At 41.1% G+C, this 24,078-nt stretch overlaps 1 protein-coding gene across 5 annotated transcripts in view; it reads left to right on the forward strand.

Annotated features, from left to right (window-relative positions):
• LOC143343064 (WD repeat-containing protein 47) overlaps window positions 1-10,231 on the forward strand; it is a 102,825-nt gene extending 92,594 nt beyond the window's left edge. For 4 of the 5 annotated variants that reach the window (XM_076767584.1, XM_076767580.1, XM_076767581.1 and 1 more), the window contains exons 8-11: window positions 1,481-1,650; window positions 2,755-3,062; window positions 4,806-5,046; window positions 6,849-10,231. In XM_076767584.1, the coding sequence (XP_076623699.1) occupies window positions 1,481-1,650; window positions 2,755-3,062; window positions 4,806-5,046; window positions 6,849-6,994 (865 nt within the window). In that variant the 3' untranslated portion in view covers window positions 6,995-10,231. The remainder of the gene's footprint in view (window positions 1-1,480; window positions 1,651-2,754; window positions 3,063-4,805; window positions 5,047-6,848) is intronic. The other variant, XM_076767582.1, reaches the window with a different exon arrangement.
• The last annotated feature ends 13,847 nt before the right edge of the window (window positions 10,232-24,078 follow it).

Here is a 24,078-nt window from a genome sequence, read left to right on the forward strand (position 1 = left end):
ACAAGTAAGTTATGAGCGTAAGGCACGTCGCAAAGAAACGACGCCCGGGTCGCACTGTCTTCGTCGCTAAGTGCATCGTAAATTCATGGTAAATATTGCCTGTTCATGCGAAAAAACTTGCAACGGACGAAGACAGTGCATCCGATGGCGACTTTTCTTCGCGACATTCCACGGATTCTTGGACTAGTTGTTATGGATCTCGGCTGACACATACGTTACAAGATTGGATCAATCTCGACGTGGATATTGTCGATAACGCGACAAGAAAGGAATTCCGACCCGCTTGTAAAAGTTATGATGTCCTTTCTCGACACATCGATAACACGTTTCTGTAAAACTTCATACCGTGTACAGTTATTCCCCGAATTACGTAAAGATATAATACTTGCTGTATAATTCACAGTGAAAACGTACGAAATACACATCAATTTTTACAGGATAATACGCAATTGTCACCGTGCTTTTTAGTTTGTATAATGTATGCTCGCTTTCCTTCCTTAATAATATGGTTTTCTTAGAAACTTTGACGCGTGAAGAATATATCAACATTGTATTAATCATTTCCGAGTTACGTAAAATCTACTTACGTATGGATCTTCGGAAAATATATCTCTTACGTAAGCAAAGGGGTGACCGTAATTACAAAATCAAACGGTGAGAAGGACTAGGCTATTAATTTGACACACCAATGATAGATTACAGTTTCGTAATGATAGTCTTTAACACAAGTTTCTACGTATGATTTTACACTGTTTATTAATGTAACGTTTTTACGGTCATTACTTCGACGTAATCGCACGAACCGAAGATAATTTAAATTTATAATAACAACGAACTTGTTTATTACCGAAAATAACAAAAATCGAACCGTTTAGGTAATGTAATTTATACTATATACAGCTATATTTACCACCGATTTATATTAATAACTGGTAGAATTTTTCTGTCTATAGTAGCTGGAAACTACTTTTGACTGTCTTCACGATTATCTATCGCATAAATTAATAACTAATAGCAATAAAAGATGAGTTTCAATTTTTCACAATTTCTTACAATATCCAGATTCGAGCATCAAACGGTAAATAAAAATTCTGCACAGCAATTGATTAGATTCACTAATTATCCAAATAAAATTGCACTCGTTCGACGCGAAATATAGTTTTATCGTACAATTTAGATCGCAATTTATTTCGAACGAATAACGGGCCGATTTCGCAGGTGAAAACTTTTTCCCGTTGCTTTGGAATTATCTTCTGTTAATTTACCTTGAAATTTGTGGTATCGAGATGGAAAGTCGAGTCGAAAAGCAAGAAAAAGTGAAACAATTCGCGGGCAGGCTGGCCGACGCGAGGTCGTTGCATGATTCCGTTTAGTTGTTTTAGCGATAGCTGCTCGGTGGAATGGAACAAACGTTGCTCGATCGTCGATCGAAAAAGTTATTCCGGAAAACCGTTAACGTCGATTGGATTTTCTTTTGCAGGGAGGATCATCAGACGTATCAGCCCACGGTTCTCTTCAAGAGAACGAAACACCACAAGGGCTCGATATATTGCCTCGCATGGACACCCGACGGGCAGCTAATGGCAACCGGAAGTAACGACAAGACTGTCAAACTGATGCGTTTCAACGCAGACACGTCGAATCTCGAAGGTAAAGAAAATTACTGTTCCAACACTGATTCAGCGAAGTCTTTAACACGATCGACTGTCAAACTGATCGTAAAAAAATTCCCCCGAGGGGTTCCGCGATTTTTTATTTACCATTTAATCACGACAACCTTGATTAACACGATCCCGATACACCTGTAAAACTTTGCTCCGTCCTTCCGACTCTTTGCTTCGATAATTGTAACACCGTGAAGGAACCAGCTATTTGACACGCTATTATTTATTATAACTTTCGTACGACTGCTCGACGTTAAATGCTGATATCACGAAAGAGTATTACGCGTAACAGCATGACTCGTGGTACGTGTCCGTTACGATGGAATAATCAGCGATTAAGTAATCACGATTCAGCGCAACGTAAAGGCAGCAATACACGCGACACATTTCTACGGGCGCTAGCATGCAGAATTCTACCACTTTTTTACCCCTTCGTAATTATCCAACGCGAAAGGTAATATGTACTTTAGAATAACGAGACCGTCATGACCTCACAAAATTACAAGCGCCAAGTTCTCGCAGGCACGTTTCGGGACGGTCGTTAATTTTCAACAATTTCCTACTCGTCGCTGAAATTGTTTCGCGCGATCCTTGCGTAATAAAATTTCTTCAAAAATCTCTGTTAACGACACTTTCTTGGTGGAGTTACTTTTCGACTCGAATGTTATTTTTAACGAGCAATATAAAGTACACGCTTATAATAAAAGGTAGATATTATGAAACTGTGAAGCAAATGTCCAAAAAAGCACAATAAACGTCTAGTCTTGTCCCGCTTTATTTTCGAAAATTTTAAAAGGACGTTCTTATCCTAGAATTTTTAATTTGTATAGAAAGAGCCCCTAACACAGACTTAACCCCTTACCTTGCAATTTATTTGACTATGTTCGTTCATTTTCAACCAAGCAAATGTCCAAAACAGCACAATAAAAGTCTTCTCCCAATCATAATTAGAAAATTGAATTCGATGAAAAGGACGTTATTATCGTAGAATTTTTAATTTGTATAGAATGGGCCCCGCCTTCGAATTTTACGCTCGATCTTAAAAATTTGTAGGTCGAGCCTGTTCTTCATAACCGTACGTTTGTTTTAGGTCAAGAGGTCGAGCTTACGATGCACGACGGTACAGTGCGCGATTTATGCTTCCTCGAAGACACTTCGAACAAGTCGAGTTTGTTGATCAGCGGAGGCGCCGGTGATTGCAAGATTTACGTCACCGATTGTGCAACGGGTACACCCTTCCAGGCTCTGAGCGGCCACAGTGGCCACGTTCTCACCCTCTACAACTGGGGTGGAGCGATGTTCGTGAGCGGATCGCAAGACAAAACCGTCAGATTCTGGGATCTGAGAACGAGGGGGTGCGTCAATATGGTCACACCGGCGACAGTACCTGGCAGCAGGGTTAGTTTAGCTCCCTCAAAAATACATCATGATTCCTTACTTTCCAACGTAACTATCGCCAAGTGGTACGAATACAATTTCGTAAATTATTTTAATAGTTCAATTTATCGTGACTCAACACGAAACACTGTTTTTCAAAGGAAAGAAAAGGTGAAATATCAAATTCTCTGATAATTTTTTGCGAGATCTACGCACGCGCGAATAATTAGAGATTTTAACGTAAGATCGTGAAGCATATTTACTATCCTTCGACAATTTTTAATATCGAAAATACGAATACCTAAGCAAAAGGTGTTTCTAATTTGATACCACTTGGTCTCTCAGTCTTTTAGATTAGGCTTGTTCACGATAATGGAGCCAAATTGGCCTTAATGTAACGGAGTAAGTGTAATTACCTCTGCGGCGTCGAGGTTGCGACTCTTGGTTTCGTTTCTAGAAAATGAACGGAGCAAACGTAGCCCCAGCTGTGTTCTAGATCTCTGAAACAACTTTCAGGCGATGATGCGCGTTTCAATGAAGTCAATTTTTAATATCATTACTTGACCTTGAAGCACTCTGTATGAATAGGGGATTTAAGTGACTCTCCAAACAAATGGAAATAGAATATTTCTCGAGAAACATTTTTGAATATCTTTCGTAATTTAAGAGACATTTATAAAATGGTTGACTCCGCCAGGCGAGGTGATTTCTCCTTTAACCTTAATCCTACCAGGATGTCACGAACCAAGTTTAAGTATAACATTTTATACAGCATTGAATTAAATTTTATTACTATGAAATATACTTACTGATTTTACAGTTGCAAAATGTGCTACGTTAGTTTCAGAGTCGACCATTTATACAAAGTTTTGTTAAAATTACATTCGTTAGATTACATTCGTGAGCAGGCCTGTTTTAGATAGTTATCATCGTTTGTCTTGAAGAGTATAACTGGATCTTGGAATGCGAGATCCATTTATTCCCTACTCGATTAAAGCTTTCTTCCTGCCATCGGTCCAGGTTGCAGGAGTCCTTTCTAATCCAATTTGTAATTCTCAGAATGCAATCTAATATTCATAGCACAGGGAACAGGACATTGCATCGCAAGTATCTGCAATTATCGTTCTCGAAACAGTATTGAAAGGATTGCTGTAATTTGAAATATATAATGCTTGTTATTATAGAAAATTAATCCAAATAATTCGCGTCTGTACATAGTTTTGATCCTCTACAAATATTCATTCTTCGTTTAACATTTAAAGTTCCAATATTAACCTGATAGCAAACTTTTAACTTGAGCATCATGAACGTCCTTTGCATTCCTTCTATCATTATAATTCTCCACCTTCGTGCTCGCTGCTACGATTTTAATTAGAATCTAATTACACGAGCGTGTTCAAGTTTCCTCTCGCGAATTCTTTAAAGAGTAATTATGCGCAATTTTTAATCGTCCAGGGTAACTGAACTTTGAAGAAGAGGATCAAAAATATAACTCGAACGACGAACGATTTGGATTAGATTTTCGTAATTAACGGCGCATCCAGCATGCACCGACGACATCGAATTTTTGTTCTTTGGGTTTCGTTTTTAGCTCGACGTCCGATAAACCTTCGACCCACGTTTTTAAATCGCACCGATCATACCTCCTCTTCACCAGTCACACATTCCACATCTTTCTGTCTGTCTGTCTCTCTCAGGATCGAACTTTTATCGGACGTCCTACGAATCAATGTAGAACGGAATCAGTATCGCGTGTCTGAGCAGCATTTGATACCGTTGCAGGTCGGCAGCCCGGTAGCGGCGCTATGCGTCGATCCTTCTGGACGTCTTTTGGTCTCCGGACACGAGGACAGTAGCTGCGTTCTGTTCGACATCCGGGGCGGCAGAACCGTACAATGTTTCAAACCACACGCCGCCGACATCAGGAGCATACGTTTCTCACCTTCCGCGTACTACCTGCTCACCGGTGGTTACGATAACAAGCTCGTCCTCACGGACCTTCAAGGTCAGTTACCATAACCACAAACCATCCTAATTTTTCTCTAGAAATTTCCAAATCTTCAAAAATCCTAAAACATCTCAAGTTATGCAGGTTTCAAGAACACAGAATCCTTCGTAAACTAATCTTTCTTTAAATTACGTTTTCGGATAATAGAACAACGTAACTTTTTACTACATTTTACACTTTACCTCCAGGGTCAGTTACCATAACCATAAACTATCCTAATTTTTCTCTAGAAATTTCCAAATCTTCAAAAATCCTAAAACATCTCAAGTTATGCAGGTTTCAAGAACACAGAATCCTTCGTAAACTAATCTTTCTTTAAATTACGTTTTCGGATAATAGAACAACGTAACTTTTTACTACATTTTACACTTTACCTCCAGGGTCAGTCACCATAACCACAAACCATCCTAATTTTTCTCTAGAAATTTCCAAGTCTTCAAAAATCCTGAAACATCTCAAGTTATGCAGGTTTCAAGAACACAGAATCCTTCTCAAACTACTCTTTCTTAAAATCACGTTTTCGAATACTAGAACAACGTAACTTTTTACTACATTTTACACTTTACCTCCAGGGTCAGTCACCATAACCATAAACTATCCTAATTTTTCTCTAGAAATTTCCAAATCTTCAAAAATCCTAAAACATCTCAAGTTATGCAGGTTTCAAGAACACAGAATCCTTCGTAAACTAATCTTTCTTTAAATTACGTTTTCGGATAATAGAACAACGTAACTTTTTACTACATTTTACACTTTACCTCCAGGGTCAGTCACCATAAGCATAAACTATCCTAATTTTTCTCTAGAGATTCCTAAATCTTCAAAAATCCTAAAACTCCTCGAGTTACGCAGGTTTCAAGGATACAATCTTTCTTTAAATTATGTTTTCGAATAATAGAACATTGCTTCTCACTACATTTTACTAGGAGCGTCGCAAATAGGGTCGACGCGTTTAAAATATATTTACACATAACTTTCTACTGTATAATAGCCCGACCCATCGAAGAAAATTCCAGTAAAGTTCGCTAATGGCATTATAATAGATTCGCGAACGACAGTTTTTCTCGAATCACCCTGCAGCGCCAACGATTGTCTAGTTCGAGCATTAATTAATCCATAGATTGCCAAACTTAAGGCGGGAGACTCGTGTAAAATGGTAAAACAAAAAGTGTTATTTGACAATTTTTTTACAGCATAAGGGTTTAATGAAACTTTTCGCCACTTTCCACGTATATTCTTCAACATTTCAAGGAACAAATATTTTTTTTTCGTTACGTTTTATCGACTTTGGATGAAATAAATAATAAATATTATTCCTTATGTCGATGGTATTGATCGACGTGCAGTGTAGCATTTATTTCCTTTGATCTAGAATAAAAAATTTAGTATGAACTAAAATCCTCCTTAAAAAATGCAAAATTGAAGACGATACACGACTCTGAACTCTTGCAATAAATTTGTCAAAATCAATTGTCAAATATCGCTTCTCGTTTTATCATTTTACATGAGTCTTCTCCCCCCTTAAGAATCACTGGGATTGTCTCGAAACACACGAAAACGTAGAATCAGAGATGTGCAAAATTTTATCCAAATAACAAATATACGAATAAAATCAAACTTACCACGAACACTCGTGTAAGTTTTTGTTCGTTAGGTCAGAATATCATTTTATGACTCGAATTCTATTATTTTATTCTACCAATTGCGATGCAATTTTTATTTTTCTTACAAGTTTCTCGAAGAGACTTTAAATGGTTTGCACAACTCTGAGTAACGATGGTTTGTTCGTATGTTTGCAGGTGATTTGACGATGCCCTTGCCTAGCGTGGTGGTCGCCCAACACCAGGACAAAGTAATCTCCGGACGATGGCATCCGACGGAATTCTCGTTCCTCAGTACCTCGGCTGACAAAACAGCGACTCTGTGGGCTTTGCCACCGGTTTAGGACGCTGAACGCCGTTCGCTCGTCATCCGTGCTCATCGTTTTCATTTTTAAGACGGTCGCGATCGTTCGTTTCTCTATTCTGATTCCGACGAACCCATTATTACGACCCTTTTTTTATACACGCGAGAAGAGAAGCAATAGCGTACCTTAACAACGCCACCGGCAACTTTAACGGCCTCCAGAAAGGTCACTGGAACTTTCTCAAGTAAAAAATACTCGCTTTTCACTATTAGTTTTTAAAATATAACGCACGCGAGGATCGGGTTGCCCATTGCTAGGAGCGTTTCCTAGGAAGAAGCTCTCAAATAGGTAATTATAATCTATTTTGAACTTGCAATAACGAAGAACAAACGATTTTAAGTTCTAAATAATTACATATTAAAAACCAGAAGTAAGTAACGAATATTTACACCGGGACGCCAATTGACGTAACCACCGACCGGAGAAGAGTTTCATTGCAATAATAAATGACGAACGAAAACACCGTGTAATTTAGATTCTAAACTGTTGTCTAGTTAAGAAATTTGCACGTTTCTCTGTACATGATACGGTGGTCGTTAAAATCCGTCGATGGCTGGTCGGTGAAGTATATAATTAACGGAGTAGGAAACGCGTGACTAAATTTTCGCCGTGAATCGCCAGGTACACGCGATACATTTTTATCGGAGGGAAATTAGAAATCCTTTGCCGGAAACACGCCGGACGAGCGTCGAAGACGAGAACGAGCGATCGCGAGCGATATCGACGTAACACACAAACGGGAAGAAAGTTTCATGTATTCGCGTATAATTCAACCATGACCAATTAAAGCTTCCTGAAATCTCGCTGGTACGCGCGAACGTGGCGGAAAGTGTAATCGGATGCAACGCGTGACGTTAACTCGCGATAACAATTACAGCCACGCGGGGAGAGAGAGAGAAAGAGAGAGAGAGAGAAAGAGAAAAATATAGTAACGTATTACTCTGAGCAAATGTTACACGCTTCGGGAGTCTCGAAGGGCAAGAATGAAAGTGCATTTTCGCGTAGACGACGTCGATCGTGATGTTCGATCATTTATCGACAGTCTGGTAGGAATCATAAGACTGCGGAAGAAACGGAAGTCCGTCTCACGGGACGGAAGTTCGATCGTTTGAATCGTTTGCAAGCATCGTGGCTTTCGAACTAACCAATCGGGTTCGGAACGAACAGTTTTCTCGTAGATTCGCGGTGTCCATTTTTTTGTTTGTATTCCTTTTTTTTTTATAGAATTTTTTCGCGATCGTGTTTGCCCCCGATGTACATACGTTAGCGTAGCGTAATCGCCCCGCTAATTTCTTGTCACTCTTAGTTGCAAATACACCTAGGCTTACGTTTAACAACATTTGTAAATTTTTCGATCTGGATCAATCGAGCAGTTAGCTTGTAGCTTTTTCTTTTACATTTTTTATCGTTTCTACTAAGTTGATCGTATTACGCTGGTGCACACGAAATGTTTTTATAACGAAAGTGAACTCTACACGGTATTCGACTGTGGATGAAAGAAAAATGAAATATCAGATTCGTTGACACGCGATTGTGTGGCCACTTATTATACGGTAGAACCTCTGTTATTGGAAAATTCCCGCGATAATCGAGGCAAACGACAAAATAAATATTAGCTTTCCCTGCTATTATCCCTAAACTTACTCGTTGCTTGGAGAATTCCTCCCCTTGTCGCTGCAACGAACGAGGCTCTCGTGCGATGATCGAGGTTCTACCGTACACATTTGATATGTGTGTATGTGTTTATATGTACATTAAATACGGTTTCTTTTCTCCAGTCGTTTTTCATGAAGCAGTATAGATCTACTTAACTTCGATTGGCTTTTGAAACTAAGATCGTGTACCACATGTATCGCAGAAAAGAAGAAAAATTCGACCTGGAAGAAATTACGAGTCCTATTGGATTAGACGTTCGAGTCAACCTTTCGACTAAGCAAACATTAATCGACACTGTCTTTGTCTCCTTTACTCTCAACCTAAGTCTTTCTTTCCCCCTAATTACACTTACGCTTCTTTTGCAGACTTCGTTCCAGGTCAAGACACAGTTTCTAAAAATGATCGAACCTCCGAACAAATTATTTACATCGTTATGTTTGTAAGGTCAATCCTATTCATCGAGGACACTATACGTCGCATTTCGTCTACACCAACTTAATATTCGTCTTCCATTTCTTTTCTTTTTTTCTTTTTCCTTTATTTAAACTTACCCGAGCAACGTGTTTTCTCCCAATACTCGTCCCTGTCTCATCGATCCCCGAAGTCACGCCAAATATTCGCATGTTACGCATATTATAATATATAGATACCTACTCGTATTAAGAGGATCATGACAACATATACGTATGCTCATATTAATCGCTATTTTTTACCGACTAGAACGATAAGGTGATGAGAAACGAGATTTTCTCCGAGCGTCGAAGGACAGAACCGACCGTGAAGCGACGTTCTTAGCTGGATAAGTCATCGAAAACATGGAGTAAAAAACGTAGGTTTAAGTTGTTGCTTGTCGCAATCGCCAAAGTAACCGTGAACCCGGAAGAGCGGAAGCCTCGGGCTGCTCGAGATCACGAAACGAAACTCGTCTTTTCTTGTACATACACACGTTTCGCGCGGTGATCGTCGTCGACGACGTCCGTGTTGCTCCTCGTTTTGTTTCCATTCTGATAATCGCACCTGAAAACCACACGCGTACACGCACTCGACGCTGAAGAGAGGAAATCGGGAAGAAACGCGAGAAGCAGCGAAAGGAAGGACGCGGCGAACCCGAATATGGACGATCGAATCTCTTCGCTGCGTTCTCGACGTAAAGATATCATTCGTTCGACTCGCGAAATTAACGATCGAGAATCGAGGAAGAACGAACGAACGAAGAAACCGAGCGTGCAAGCGTCCGCTTCCGTGTAGCAATTTGTCGTGCCTTCTGTCGTGGCTGCTTCCGTCGATTCACGTTTATTTTTATATTTTTCACGTCCTCCACTTAACCGTTTCCCACACCCCCTCTGCACTCTTTATCGAAACTACGATCCCACCTCCCCATCCGGATACCAACCCCATCGAAACTCGTAAAACGCTAAAGTAAAAATCTCTTCGCTATCTCGTACGATTATCGTATTATAATATATATGATATACATATAGCGTAACTTATAACTTTGTACTTTTCCTGTAGATACGACGTAATACTGTCACGTCTAATTTAAACAATAAAATTTACGTTATTAAACCACGTGGTTTGTTCGCAACGTCCAGGTAGTCGTCGATATTTCGATCGAATCGCGATCAGATTCGTACATTATAAATATTATATAATAACTTTTCAGCTTCGTTCGTTTCAAGAGCTGTTTTAGATCCGCCATTACACATAGAGGACTCTAAAAAATTTACAAATATAAAACTAGCCGTTTTCGTTTCTTCGAACGCTCGGAAAATCGTCGCTTTCGAGCGTCGATCTAATACGCGTTCCGTGGAACAAAGTCGGTGCGATCAAAGGAGGATCGAGGAACGGTTTTTCAGAATTTCCGGTAATGGACGCGATTAAAGGTAAAAGAGGTTAACCCCCGTGTTGTCGAAAGGGTACCGGGACCAGAAGTTTTCGAAAATTTCCCATAATAACCGGGCAATCATGTAATCTTCCACCCGCGCGTTTTACGCGCCGGGCCCACCGATTCCGTGAACCCGTAGTTCTAGTTTACGAAACGTTAAACGAGATTTGCCCTCATTACTAGCACCCACTGGCCCTAGGGGGGGAACCGGCAATTTCGAACGGAAGAAATTTATGTATGGCCGAGGAATTAACGCGGCTGACGAAACGCGAACATTGTATACGAAATTGCGAAACGGGATATTAAACGCGCGGTCCGAAAGTTAATGGACGCTCGACGCGGGGGAAGAAGATTGGAACCGATAGAAAATGGACCAGCCAATTCGTCGAGTTAACTCTTACGGGGTTATCGGGTCGCTTGTATCCCAAAGTCGAAGAACACTTTATTCTCGTATAATGTTTCGTTCCTCGTAATCGTGATAAAGCAATCGATTCTTCTTTGTTACTTATCGTCGAAAGGAAAACCTCAAAACAAAAGACAACCACAAAAATTTAATTCCTGCAACGAAAAGGTAAAAGTGATATTAACCCCTTATCATACAATGACGTGTCTGACTCGTCATCATGTCTTATATATTAAAATTAACAAATTTTTCGTGGCCATTTTTTGTACAAATAAATTTAAACAAAATTAACTATTATATGTTTAAAAAATTTTCTGGAAATAATTGTAAGTGAAGGGGTCAAAATATTCGATCGAAATTTTATTTCGACGTGTACTTTCTCTCCAAAAGGAAATTCACAAGTTCTTCGACTCCTATACTAATGTTTTCTACTAAATTGCGGAGAACAAAGGAATATTCCGTAAACTAGGAATTTATGCTTCGTTTTCTGCCCGTTTTTGGACGATTTTGGCCCGCTGGGCGCCGTGGGCCACGCGTTTTTGGGGTGCAGAGACCCACCCACGAAATTCCTAGGCGGTGGCACTCGTCGATTCGACGAACTCCGGGTTCTCTGTCGGTTCGCGAATGTTCTTGAAATCCTCACCGCGGGCCAGGATCCCTAATTGGCGGATACGCGTCTCGTGGTCCCCGAGGACAAAGGCCGTGCCCCCTCCTCCCTGTTTCGGTACCACCTACGATCGGAATGCCATCCCCTGGCAGGCCCGTAACGCGACCGTTGCACAGGCTTCAGGAATGCCCCTCGAGCTGCGACGGTTTCGCGGTAATGTTACGTTTTCGGCGCGAGGGAGGGCCAGTGGTCCCCGGGCCTTGCGAGTCGTGGCCAGGAATCAGCGTCGGACACTCGAACGGGGTGGGTTTCGAATTCTTGCAACCAATCTATCTGGAAATATTCGATTAACTTCCAACGCGATAATTACTATTTCTTTTGTCAATATTTTTCAATTAAATGGACGTACCATAGTGTTGACAAATAAATTGTTCATCGTGATCAGCCTCAGGACCCTACATAATAATATTTAGCTAATAGTGAAACAATTTTTTGTACGTATACTATTTAATTTTATTTCAATTTGTTGATACAGGAAATGAAGACGAAAAAGAATAGACTCATTTTACGAATACATCGAGAATTTAAAAATATGTCGATTTTAATACATAGGGTTATCCAAATTGAGCGTCACATCATTAAATTGAAATAAAACACAAACTATTTGAAATATTTTAATATAAAATTCACTTCGTACCATTAATAACACAATGTTATTCAAATGAACGCCTATTTTCACGAGCCCCACTCGTTTAATCCAATTTTCTATTACACTATTACATAATTGGGGTTCTATTTCCGTAATGGCGGTTAGAATATTGTTTTTTAGCTCGTCGATCGTTTGTGGTTTATTGGCATAAACTTTACTTTACAAACCTTTACCACAGCAGAAGTAATAAAAGAGTTTCAAACGAATGTTCCGAAGTAAAGGGCAGTTAGTTTCAAGCATTACTCATATTACATTTTCTACATCTACTAAATCTTCTGTAACTTTGTCATTTTTGCGAATTTTACTTTAATATTTTTGGGGGTCATTCTTAAAACCCCAAGCATTGAAAAGAGATAACAAAAAAAAAAATTTCATAAGTAGCACGATGTTTGGTTCCAGCAACTGTGGAGGGCCACCTGTCTGAGACGTACGTACGAGTCATCGTACCTAAGCGAACAAGGACGAAGTTATCCAAAGAAAAGAGTTTACGAGAAAATAGCAGAGTGATATAATTGGCACGTGCCCCGGAACGATTCCATCAATGTGAAATTATCGAGCGGAACGATTCCGCGATACGTGTTCAACGTTCGAAAGGTAATAACAATAATCAGTCGGGCCACGGTTCCGAGAAGAATCCTTGCATTTCGTTCGCTAATCGAGCATCGCAATTAAAAAGAATCGAGGGAAGAACCGTAGGATCGGGACCGTAACCGAAATCACGTAAAAACGGTCTCGCCTATCGGCCACGAACCGGGACGCTCACAGTCGAAAGAGTGTTTTAATAGAAGAGGACGCGCGATACATTAGGCTAATCGCGTCGTTTAAATAATTCATCGCGCGCGGGGTTATTCAAATTAATAACGTATTACGAGAATCGCCTCCAATCGGGCTCGAATGCGGGAATTGCTTTGTGCACTCTATCATTTCGACAGTGGTTCTCCGGACCTCCTCAAAATTCATTCGCGTGCATTAGCCGTTAAATCTCCGACAATTATATCGATCACTATCATTACCGTCCTTTAAACTTAAACTGTACACAATTTAACGGAATAATCATCCTATTCTTCGTATTAGTTTCTGTTTACACAGAACTGCTCGTGGCTATATTTTGCACGAAGATTACATGTGATCTTTGATTCTTTCATTATTGTTATTCGTAACGTTTGGATCTCTTAGGTTGGGTTTTAGAATGTAATGCTAAAAAAAATGTGTGACTGGATTTCTGTATAAAGTTTTCCTCACTTTCTAACAAAGATAAGTAAATGTAATTTTCATGAAACGCTTCGTCAAAGAAAAGTCTCTTAAAATTGCTGGTTATTTAATATTTTTCGAGTAAAAGAACGTTGAAACAGTGTTTAAACTTGAACGGGAGAGTCCAGTGAGGGGCGGCAAATCGGTCGGGAGTACCCCGGAGCGAGATGCATGCGCACCTCTGCCAATCCAAATCGCATACAAATGAGGAAAGGACGGAGCAAAAGGAAGGGGCCCCGAAAACAGAGAGACGGGCCTTAGCATGCGCCACGTCCCCGAGCGCGTGTAATTATTCTCGGAAGAGCGATTCCGTGGCCGAGGGATGACGATGATAATAATAATTTGAATCGTGCCCACTTAGCATATGTGTAATTTACCGCTTAAGACGATTTCGACGTCCTCGTACGCGGCAGAAGCTCCAACGACGAAGCTAGAAATTCGTAATCACCGACCGCCGGGGGGATGGAGCCCCGGGCGGATTGCCCAGAGACACGATCATCTACCCGGAGTGAAACGCGAAGGAAAACGCGAGCAATTTGCGACCGCCTCGCCGGAACGGCCAAAGCGTTGCCACTCGGACGAGCGCCGGAGACTTCAACGACCGCATAGGCGGTCACGTCTTTCTCTCAATGCATTTGCCACTGTAAAAAATTGATAGAACGCTCCAGAAAATATTCCACTAATTTATTTTGTGTCGAATTTTATCTTAAAACCGCGAGAAATCTGTGTAAATTAGAAAAATTCCAATTACCAAATCTGAATTTTATCGACACGTTCTCTCCAGCTCTCCGGTATATTCTAGATTTTTTTTCCATGGAACTGAGGATATTTAAAAATAATTTAATAGTGGTATAGGATAAAGTATCAGCGTGCCGTTGATATGTAGATCGCGTTGTCGCAACCGCGGCGAATTAATCTTCCGTGCCAGGAACTTGTAAATAAAATACCGCGAGAAGAATGTAATTACCACGAATATAATATGGCGAAACGCATAATTTCCTCGGCTCGTTCGTCGCACCTACTTAAACCACCGGTCGTTCCACGAAAAACAAATTTGTTTGTGTTTGAATATGGTGATCAGAAGCGCGAGCAAAGTCTTCGCGTGACAAAACATGATAAATAGTTCGGAAAGGACTCGGAAGGCGGAAAAAACCCGGGTTTCAATAGGCAGGAAAAAAGGAATTGATTGCGGGCCGAGATTATTATAGGTATTTTCGCGATAATATTTGCATGAATTCATAAGCGAACAACCGTCGCGTCAATTTGCTCCTGGTCGTGTAACGCGAACACGAAACCAGAGAACGGTTGAAAAGAGATAAACAAAGAGGCTCGACAAGGGAATAATATCGAAAATTATTTAAACATTGTTTCAACGTTGTAAAGAAATAGTAAAACCTTGTACTTTTATAAAAACTTAAATATTATGAATGTATAGGAAATTTTATGCTCTTTTGACTGGCAATAGTCAAATTTAAAATATAATAACAGTTTAAGAAATGTTTAGTTTGTTTACTAAGGTCCCCATTTGCCATATTAGGCTCATGGAATAGTATAATATATCGAATTTAGCAGAACTGGATCATTTCTGGAAGGCTTAACGTGTTCTATAAAATGTTTAAATCAATTAGTAAAGATATCCATCTGAATCCAATCAGGAAGGTGTGCTTCGAATATGGTTTCATGAGGAGCACAATCTTTCAATTTATTTTGCATGTAGGTCAAAGATTATCTTGCAAAAATTCAGGCTGCGATATTTTCTTTAATATTCTTTTACAACCACGTGTTGCAACAGATCACAATTCTTTAATATTGCAGTGTTTCAAATTAGGAATCTATTCCATATTAGAGCAACTGACCCTACTTGTAAGAGATTAGCCCCGAATTTGGCAAAGATTATATCTCTTTTTGTTGATTATTTTTCGGGTTTATCACTGGAGCGTTCATTGAAACAGCAAACTCGAATCCCCGCGTCGCAATTAATCAAGGTCGATCACGATCATTGCTGTGTTTCGTAGCCAGAGGGCGAGGGTGGTTCCGCGCCATAAGTCTTTGTAATAGCTAATATCTCACAGAAGTCGTACAAACACGAATTGGTTACTAGTTACTACTTACATGAGCTCGCGTGATTTATCGCCGCAGGGTGGCTGGCGGAGGCGGTGAGAAGATGGTTGTTCGAACGGACGGGGAAAAGGCGAGAGTAAGCGAGAGGATCGATGGGAAAATAAAGGACAGACCGGCAAAGAAGGACGATCGACAAAGAGGGATGAAAGAACGCGAGTGTGAATCCCTCGGGAGGCTCTACCGCGGCCAATTAAGGGCCAGTTTTAATCGTTCCCCGTCTAATTGCTGACCCATTACATTGTCTCCTCGGGGTAAATACGTCCAACTAAATACCCCCGTCAGCGGAAAGAATCTCAGCCCCTCGGAAATCATCAACGAGTAAACACTGGCTGCGAATCCTGCTCGGAATTAGCGAGTTGCTGTTGTTAGCTGCCATCCTCTTCATGACGCGAGGTTATTAATAAGGTTTATACGTTCGCCACGGACGGTACAAAGAACGCGTAACCGTGTTTCTTTACTATTCTATCGGTCCACGATATTATCACTGGAGAAACGCACTTCCTTCGCCAGTTTTTTCGTTTCAAAAACCGACGCAAAAGCAAAATGGAAACTTAATTGCTCCGACGTTCGATGACTTTGAGAGATAACCACGGTAGTTGAAAATAACTGCTTTTCATTTGCAGAGATCGTTTCGTATTTTGCACAATTCATCGTAATTGCCCGTCGTTAAATTAATAGCATTTCTACTGTTAAAGTTTTAATTCACGACAGAGTATAGCTCAGACTTCACCGTTCAGTCAATGGAGAATTTTTCAAGTGGGAAGTGATTCGGCAATAACGACAGCATAAAACAAGAATACGCGCGGCGCGTTGCATTCGAAAAACCCAGCGTGGCATTGCCGTGGAATGCAGCTGCTTTCGAAACGATGACGGAAGACGCGATAAAGGAATAGATCGACGTGCTTGAAATCGTGTTTTGTCGCAGTTGTCGCTTAAATTAAGGTTTTGGTACGGGCAATATTTCCTCCGTCGTCGTTATAGTTTTATCTATCGTCTACGGTGAATGATCGCGAGTAAAAATTCTGGAATAATTATTTTCTCGGAATTTTTACTGTGGGAGTTCTAAAATATCTGATATAATTCTTTGATTTATTCACTTTGGGAGAAAGAATCGCGTGTATTTGTGCATCGTTCTTTCCGAACGATGGAAGATCGAATAAATCTGATTTGTTTGGTTGATGTCAAGTAGAATATATAATAGAAAAGCGGAGCATTCGTAGCGACCAACCGTGCGCAGCGAGGCTCGGTCGTCTCTAATCCGGGTCCTTGATGCTCTCCGTTGGAACCGGTCGCTCTTAATAACCACCCTCGCACATGGCCTAAGGATCACTGTTGCGACCTGCAATCACGCCATAGACAACTCGCAGCGACTCGATCATTATCACGGCCAATAATCACCGGGACGTATTCCAGCTAAGTGCTCCCCTCTGCTCTAGAGTCCCTCTTTCGCTGGCCGCCTCGGTCCCATTCCTCTTGTTCTTTTCCATCCGGGCCGTCCCGATGCTGCTTTATCTCTCTGTTATTTGGCCCGGGCGACCAGCGATAATCAGTGAGTGGGATCCGCCGTTGGATGGACGGCATCGCTAATTCGGTCCAATTACGCGGGACGATTAAAAAGATTTAATTGTCCGACGCGTCGGGAACCCCTCTGGCGTCTCGTCCGCAAGGGGAGAGGAAAAACTCGTGGCTCCGTCGACTCGTACCGAACCCCCTAATATCGTTTATGTTTCACACTCTGTATCGTTCGACTAGTCATTTTTCACCGAGCGGTGTTATCCCCTTGACGTACGATTTAATTTCAAATAATAAAAAGGGGAATACCAAGTTTCGAACGTTAGATTTTATTAGCTTAAAATGGTCTAGAATAAAAATTTTAGTCTCGCAGAAAGTTGCACGGTTTTCGTCCGACAGTGAACGCGTTAAAGATGTGTTCTAAAAATAAATAGTTACAATTTCCCTTGCATCAGCCTGATAATATCAACGTTCGTAGTACCGTGGATAGAAACATAAGCTAGATGGTGGTGTTGAAAGTCCCTCTGTTCCATTCCTCCGAAGTTAGGGTCGCGGGGTGGGTGAGATACGTCGCGTCCGCGCGACCGCAGCCTAATTGACAGTAGCCGCGTTCGAGGGAGGCAACGCGTACGGGCTACCTCGCGATCCTTATTATCGTTAATTTTAATTAGAGGTTACTGCCGGGTCCCCGGTGTCCCGGGAAGATACGCGCACCCGCGGGACCAGCGGGACGTCCGGAGGCGGAAAGGAGGTGGGCCCGTGTGCCGCGGGAGGAGACGCGAAAAAGGACACGGCGGCTGATCCTGATTATAAACGACTGCTCCTGCGCGGATACGAGCGCCGCGGCGGTGCCCCGCCGCGAGAGAACGTCCTGCGACCACGAACGAGACGAGATTCTGTGAGATGATTCGAGGGAGCCGCCCCCCCTGCGTGAATCTTCGGCCGGGGCGATATCTGATCCTGCGAGGGACAGCTCCCGGATTCGACCGAAAGAGTCCCGCGGCGAATCTAATTTCTCTAATTTCTGCCCGGGAGGACTCGTTTCGACTTTCAATTTCGCGTCAACCCCTTCTACACCCTCCAAATACAGAAGTTCCTTCGAATATTTCGCGACTCTGCTCGTACAACCCCTTCGGATCGAAATAGTCTCGAGATCTGTATATTTATAATTCGAAGAAGAGTACATACGTATCGTCTACTTTATCAAAATTGTATTCATTTTCTGTACAAAGCGATCGAAAATGGACCACCAGGCACAATAAAATCAGGTTGCAGTTCGTTATTTCGTGTAGATGATGAATGTAATTAACACATTAACGAAGGGGTATTTTTAATGATATTGTAAGGATGTCAGGGATGGTTACAGGCGTGTGGTCAGATTTAGTATCATAAACAAAAGAGTCACCGAGACGGAGGACCCCCGAATGCCATTCGCCCTTCTTGTGTCAACGTTCCTCGGTTAAGACATATACACTAATATACATTTCTTACAATATAGAATTCCTTCAACATATCTATACTAAAAGTGTGATAAGTATTTTTGTAATTAATATATTTCATTGAAATTTTCGGGAGTTACATATGGATAATATTAGAATTTTTGTCTTGTATTATCGGAGAAATCACTAGAAAAACACACACTTGCCTTAAAACGAGAATACTCGTTTCCCGGTCAGTAGTGTGTTAATATCCCTATTCTATAAAGAACTGTATTTACTAATATAACCCCGTGCCTCTCTGACCAAAGTTGCAAACGCGAGGGTCACCTTCCCCCCGTAATTTCAAACCAGGTTTCGATCATCGAGACGTTTCCAACGCGCAGAGCCGTAACGTTGCTCGTCCTCGCGATTAACAATTAGCGATTCCGCGTAGTTCGAACGATCGCGATAAATTTCGTCGCCGGGAAAACGGTTAAGGGATCGCGCGCGGGTTGTAATTAATGACAGGTGTTCGACGCGCTTTAACGAGCACGGCCCGAAAATGGCGGTGGCCGTTTCCCTCCTCTTTCCGTCCTTTTCCCGGGTGGAATAGCCGGTGGCGGACGAACGAGGTTTCCAGGATGTCGCAGCTGTACCGAGAAGCGGCCAGTTTCGTTACCAATAAATTCTAGACACGACCGCGCGAGGCGCCGGTCTCTCGCGTTCCCTGTGTATTATCGCCTCGCCTAATAAACCTATAAATTCCACCGTGAACGGGGACGTATACGCGCGTCCGAGGAAACGGCGCGCCACTTTATGACACGTCCTCCATCGGGACGGGAAATAAAAGGCGCGGGTACGGACATAAAATCGAGACGCTGAGCCGCGTAATTAATTGAAGGAGTCCCCCGACGTCTTTCACTTTTTTCTTTTACGACAACGCTGGCCACAACCTTTTTACCCCGATGTTTCGTGGCTTTTTGTCGTCGAACGGCTCGATTCTACCGTTAGGCGTGGGTGCGAGGCAGGGTCGGTTCGCTTTAACGAAGGAAGGACTTGGTTCTATATTAGTGAAATATTAAGCGTAGGTATTTTAACCTTTAAATGGATTTAAGACCCTCTGCAAGTTAAACTAATAATTATTTAATATATGTAATCTTCTATTAGTTCATTATTTTTTAAATGCTTCAAAAGAAAGTTGATTTCCATTTACCAATTTGGTAAAAGTCAATATTAAGTAGAATAATTCAGTTCAGATTGAGAGTCCACTTAAGGGTTAAAGATATGGATGAGTATCGATTAGAACTCGGACCTCGAGAACCTCAGATCTCAGAATAAATTTTATTTACATGTTTTGTAATATGAAATCCACCGAAGATATCAGTTTGATACCTTCCCACCGCCAAATTACAGAAATTTTTGTATTCGAAAGTACATAATAGTTTGGAAGATGCACGATTTCTATCACACAGTTACTATAAATGGAAAGAATCTTGTTTCTTACGAATTCTTTTCGCGAACCGAATGGAAAAAGAATCGTGGGTGTTACTGATCTTTAAAATAGTAGCTTTGATTCGAACTGGAATAAATAAAAAATATTTGGGTTTCGAAGACAATGAATCGATTAGGTGATCGTTGATTGGTGGCACCGCATAGCGGCTGCGACTCGAAACTTGAAGCGCAACAGGTGCCTCGTGGTTGTAGATAGAAAGGGAAAAGTGAAATAGAGAGTGAATGGGAATCCTTAGAAAAACGATGATTCCACCCTTTGCTTACCTTTCACCCTCTCTCTTTCTTCCTAATTTCCTGGTATCGCAATCTTTGTCATTGCGCAAGCAATCCTATTGATTTAAGCTATTTTTCCATCGTTCAAAGATTTCCGCGTTCGTACCAAAGATCATTATTATTCCTTCCCATGAAGCGCTTTCGTATTTTTATGAATCTTTATCTTTCACTATAGATATTATTGTTTCCTTTGAGTTTCACAATTTCAGATTTTTCACTATTAAGTTAATCACATTTATTTACAGTAGAAATTTTCGTTACTCCTAGACAAAAAGAATAATTTTTCTATATACTTTTCACGTTCATTTATTCTATCGAAAGTGTTTAAAATTACAACTGGTAGATAGATATTATAAATACGTGAAGCTTATCCTAAAGATAGAAACGAGTTAATGAAACAATCTATTATTTTACTTGTTATCTACATAAAAATTTCTTTTGGAACAATCTTTGAACGCAACGGTTGCTGAAAACTGCAACATAGATGAAAATAAGACGATATCGTGGCCATGACGAAGTTATGTTCGCGTGAGATCGCAGAATTCGCGATCACCGCTGAAGTACGAACGGTAAAATGGGAAGATGGGTGGGCTCGAGAGGGATGTTTTCATCGAACGACTTGTATAGTCATCCAAGCAATTAATGCGCGCTAATATCGTGACTCGATTATCGTGTCTTTTCTTCCAACTTGTTTTCGAAGTCTTTAGAAACTCAGAGGACAACGCAAAGAAGATGACCAGCAGGTGACACGAAATCCTCCAAATTGGAAGCGTTCAATTTACAAATCACATCTCATTCGAAGAATCACTACTGCGACTCTAATTCCTCTATCGATAAAATTCCAACTTTAGCCCTTGAGCAACAATTGTCCTCCTTCGTAGTTGCATTGCAAATAAAGTGACATGTTCCATATTAGGGCAACTGACCCTATGCTTCAGTAATGTACCAAACGAACCTACGTTATCGTGTTCTAAGTGTTCCCCCAAGTTGTAAGCGATAGAAACGTTCAATCAACGAATCGCTTCCGATGTTCCAAGAATCATGACCGTACAGCGTGTTCCAGTTTCTAGAATCGACCTGTAGCGTTCAGAAAGGACTCCAGCCGGAAAAGCGAAATAAAAAACTAAAGAATCGCGGTGTAACAGCCGCGTTCCACGTAAAGCATCCTGTCCTCGGTATCGAGTCTCTATTACGGAGTATCCCCGTTCCCATCAGCGTTTCGAGAACCAGCCTGTCGACAGGTTCACCGTCGGGATCCTTTACGATCGTGTATTATGCGCACGTGAGGCTACCTGGGTGGACATTTACGCCGCGACGCCGATTGGACGTCTCACCGTTCGAGTACTTCGTCACCTCGAAATGGAAGGGCGCAGCCTCCTGGACCATCGGTGGCGTCGAGAGAACGGAGGGCTGATCGTCGTCGCGGTTTTTCCGTAACGCGGGTATCGTAATCTCGGACGGCGATCGCTATGCAAACTGGCCCGTATTTATAGGCTTTACTCGTGCCAGCTGCCCCGGTACCGCGAGGTGTCTATGGAGAACGCGACGACCGATTCCTCGGGCAGTTCGTTTCGTCCGGCGACGACGACGAGGAGCACGCCGCCCTGTTACGACGCGGAATGATCGCTCTCGTGCATCAACGTCGTCCCACGAGCTCGTGCCCGCGCTACTTCCTCGGGGCTTCGAGCTAGAAACGCCGCTCGAAACTCGACGACGAGAAGCTCGTCGTCGAACGTTGTGGGTTGATTGAGGATTTCATTGTAGAGGCTGTAGCCAGCGATGGGATCGACTTCCGCTGCTCTCGAATTCGAGTCAGGTCAACTTTACTTTACTTGCATCTTTAATGATTTAATTTTTTAACTCTTCTCACCGTTTTAGCTATGAAAATAATCGTACGAGTAGATTCTACAAATTACTTATCACTTATATAAATTCTAATATAATTAAGACGAACTATTCAATGCAATTTAAAAAATATCATTTGAGAAAAGCTTCTGGATTTTCGTCTGCAAAAATTGAAATACTTCTGTGAATATTTAGTAGTGTCGAGTTCTGATATAATTAAAACGAACTTTACTATTTCATTGCAATTTAAAAAATATCACTTGAGAAAAGCTTCTGGATTTTCGTGTGCAAAAGTTGAAATACTTCTGTGAATATTTAGCAGTATCGAGTCATTTGATCTCTCTCCACTGATATGTAATATTTCACAAGTTCACGGAGTAGAAAGTGAACGTTCATTGCAGTTGCTAAAATAGCGTATACCGCGAAGAAAGCGTTATTGTTCTACTTGCAGGATGCTCGATCCCATCGCTAACTAGCGCCTCGAAAAATTTTATTGGAATAATAGATGACCAATAAGACCAACGCGCAGCAATTTATTTATGACGTTTATTCGATCAGACAGCTACACGTTTGAGACAATAATTCATTGGTCGTTCGAACAACGGATAAACTCCTTTGTCTGTTGTTGAGATGACCAATGAATTATTGTCTTAACGATCAATCATGCGATCATACATCGAACGAAAGCATAAAACTGGTATTTGCTCGTGAAATATTTCATCCCGTAATTGAAATTTTTAGTTTCGACGAGCAAGAAGCGATTGTTTATCTTCCATTCGTGGTTCGAAAGCGTCTAAATAAGAATTTCTCTCGTTTGTACGCTCTTAAATTAAACATTCAGGGCCATTCGAAACCCCGTACACAGGAAACAGTTTTATTGCTCGAAGTCGTAACTGGGATTTTAAACAGCTACATGCCAGGTGCACCTGATTCGGTCAGTGGGAAGCCACTCTTACTATTAGTATTTAAAAATTGATAAATTAATTTTGGTAACTATGCTAGATTATAGTTTATATAATATATATCATATGGAAACGTCTGACAAGAATATTCAAGATAATTTTCCTCTAAACAGTGAAAATAAATAAGCTACTAGAATTTGAAACGCACCGATACCAGAATTAACAAGGGCTTTGATAAACAATGAGATCTTTGCCAGACAATTAAAATTCACGTTCGCAGGGCAACGGGATAATCCTTAATCGCGTAACTCGAATCCTGTTTCCACAACTGGAACTCACCCGGAGATCTTCTGTTTGCGCAATGTCACGGGCGGACCTCTTAAATTCAATTAAGCGACCCTCGAAACCAGTGGAACCCGATCCCAGATCACTAGTCATCTTACGCCCTTTCCCACTGTATTCGCGACACGATTATAAAGTGTAAATGAAGTAATCCCGTGGCAGAGCTGAGACTCTTACACAGTATTATGTACAGGGTGGTCCAAAATAATTATACGAAGATTTAAGACCCCGATCTTTCCGGTAAAATAATTAAACAACCGTAATATACGCGGCCCTCGCGAGTAACCTTCGTTCGTTTCCCCCGAAATACGTCTCTCTGATAATTAAAACAAGGCACCGTGAAAATTAGTTTTACCGTACGCGTTGCTCGTATTATCCTTCGGCTCCTTTTTTAATATTCCTCCGCGCTTTCAAGCTGTTTTTCGAGATTACAACCAAAATGAGTTTTGATCTTTCACGCAAGGAATGGGGGAAATATTGGCGTTGTCATTTCGAAAAATTAGTGAATCGCTTGTGCAATAATCTAGTGGAAAATTGGACTTCATATTAACCCTTAAGTGGATTATTAAATCCGCAAATTTAAATTAATAATTTATGTAATCCTTCATTGGTTCATTGTTTTTTAAA

This window comes from Colletes latitarsis, chromosome 6 (genome assembly GCF_051014445.1).
Source record: "Colletes latitarsis isolate SP2378_abdomen chromosome 6, iyColLati1, whole genome shotgun sequence".
In the NCBI taxonomy this organism is placed as follows: domain Eukaryota; kingdom Metazoa; phylum Arthropoda; class Insecta; order Hymenoptera; family Colletidae; genus Colletes; species Colletes latitarsis.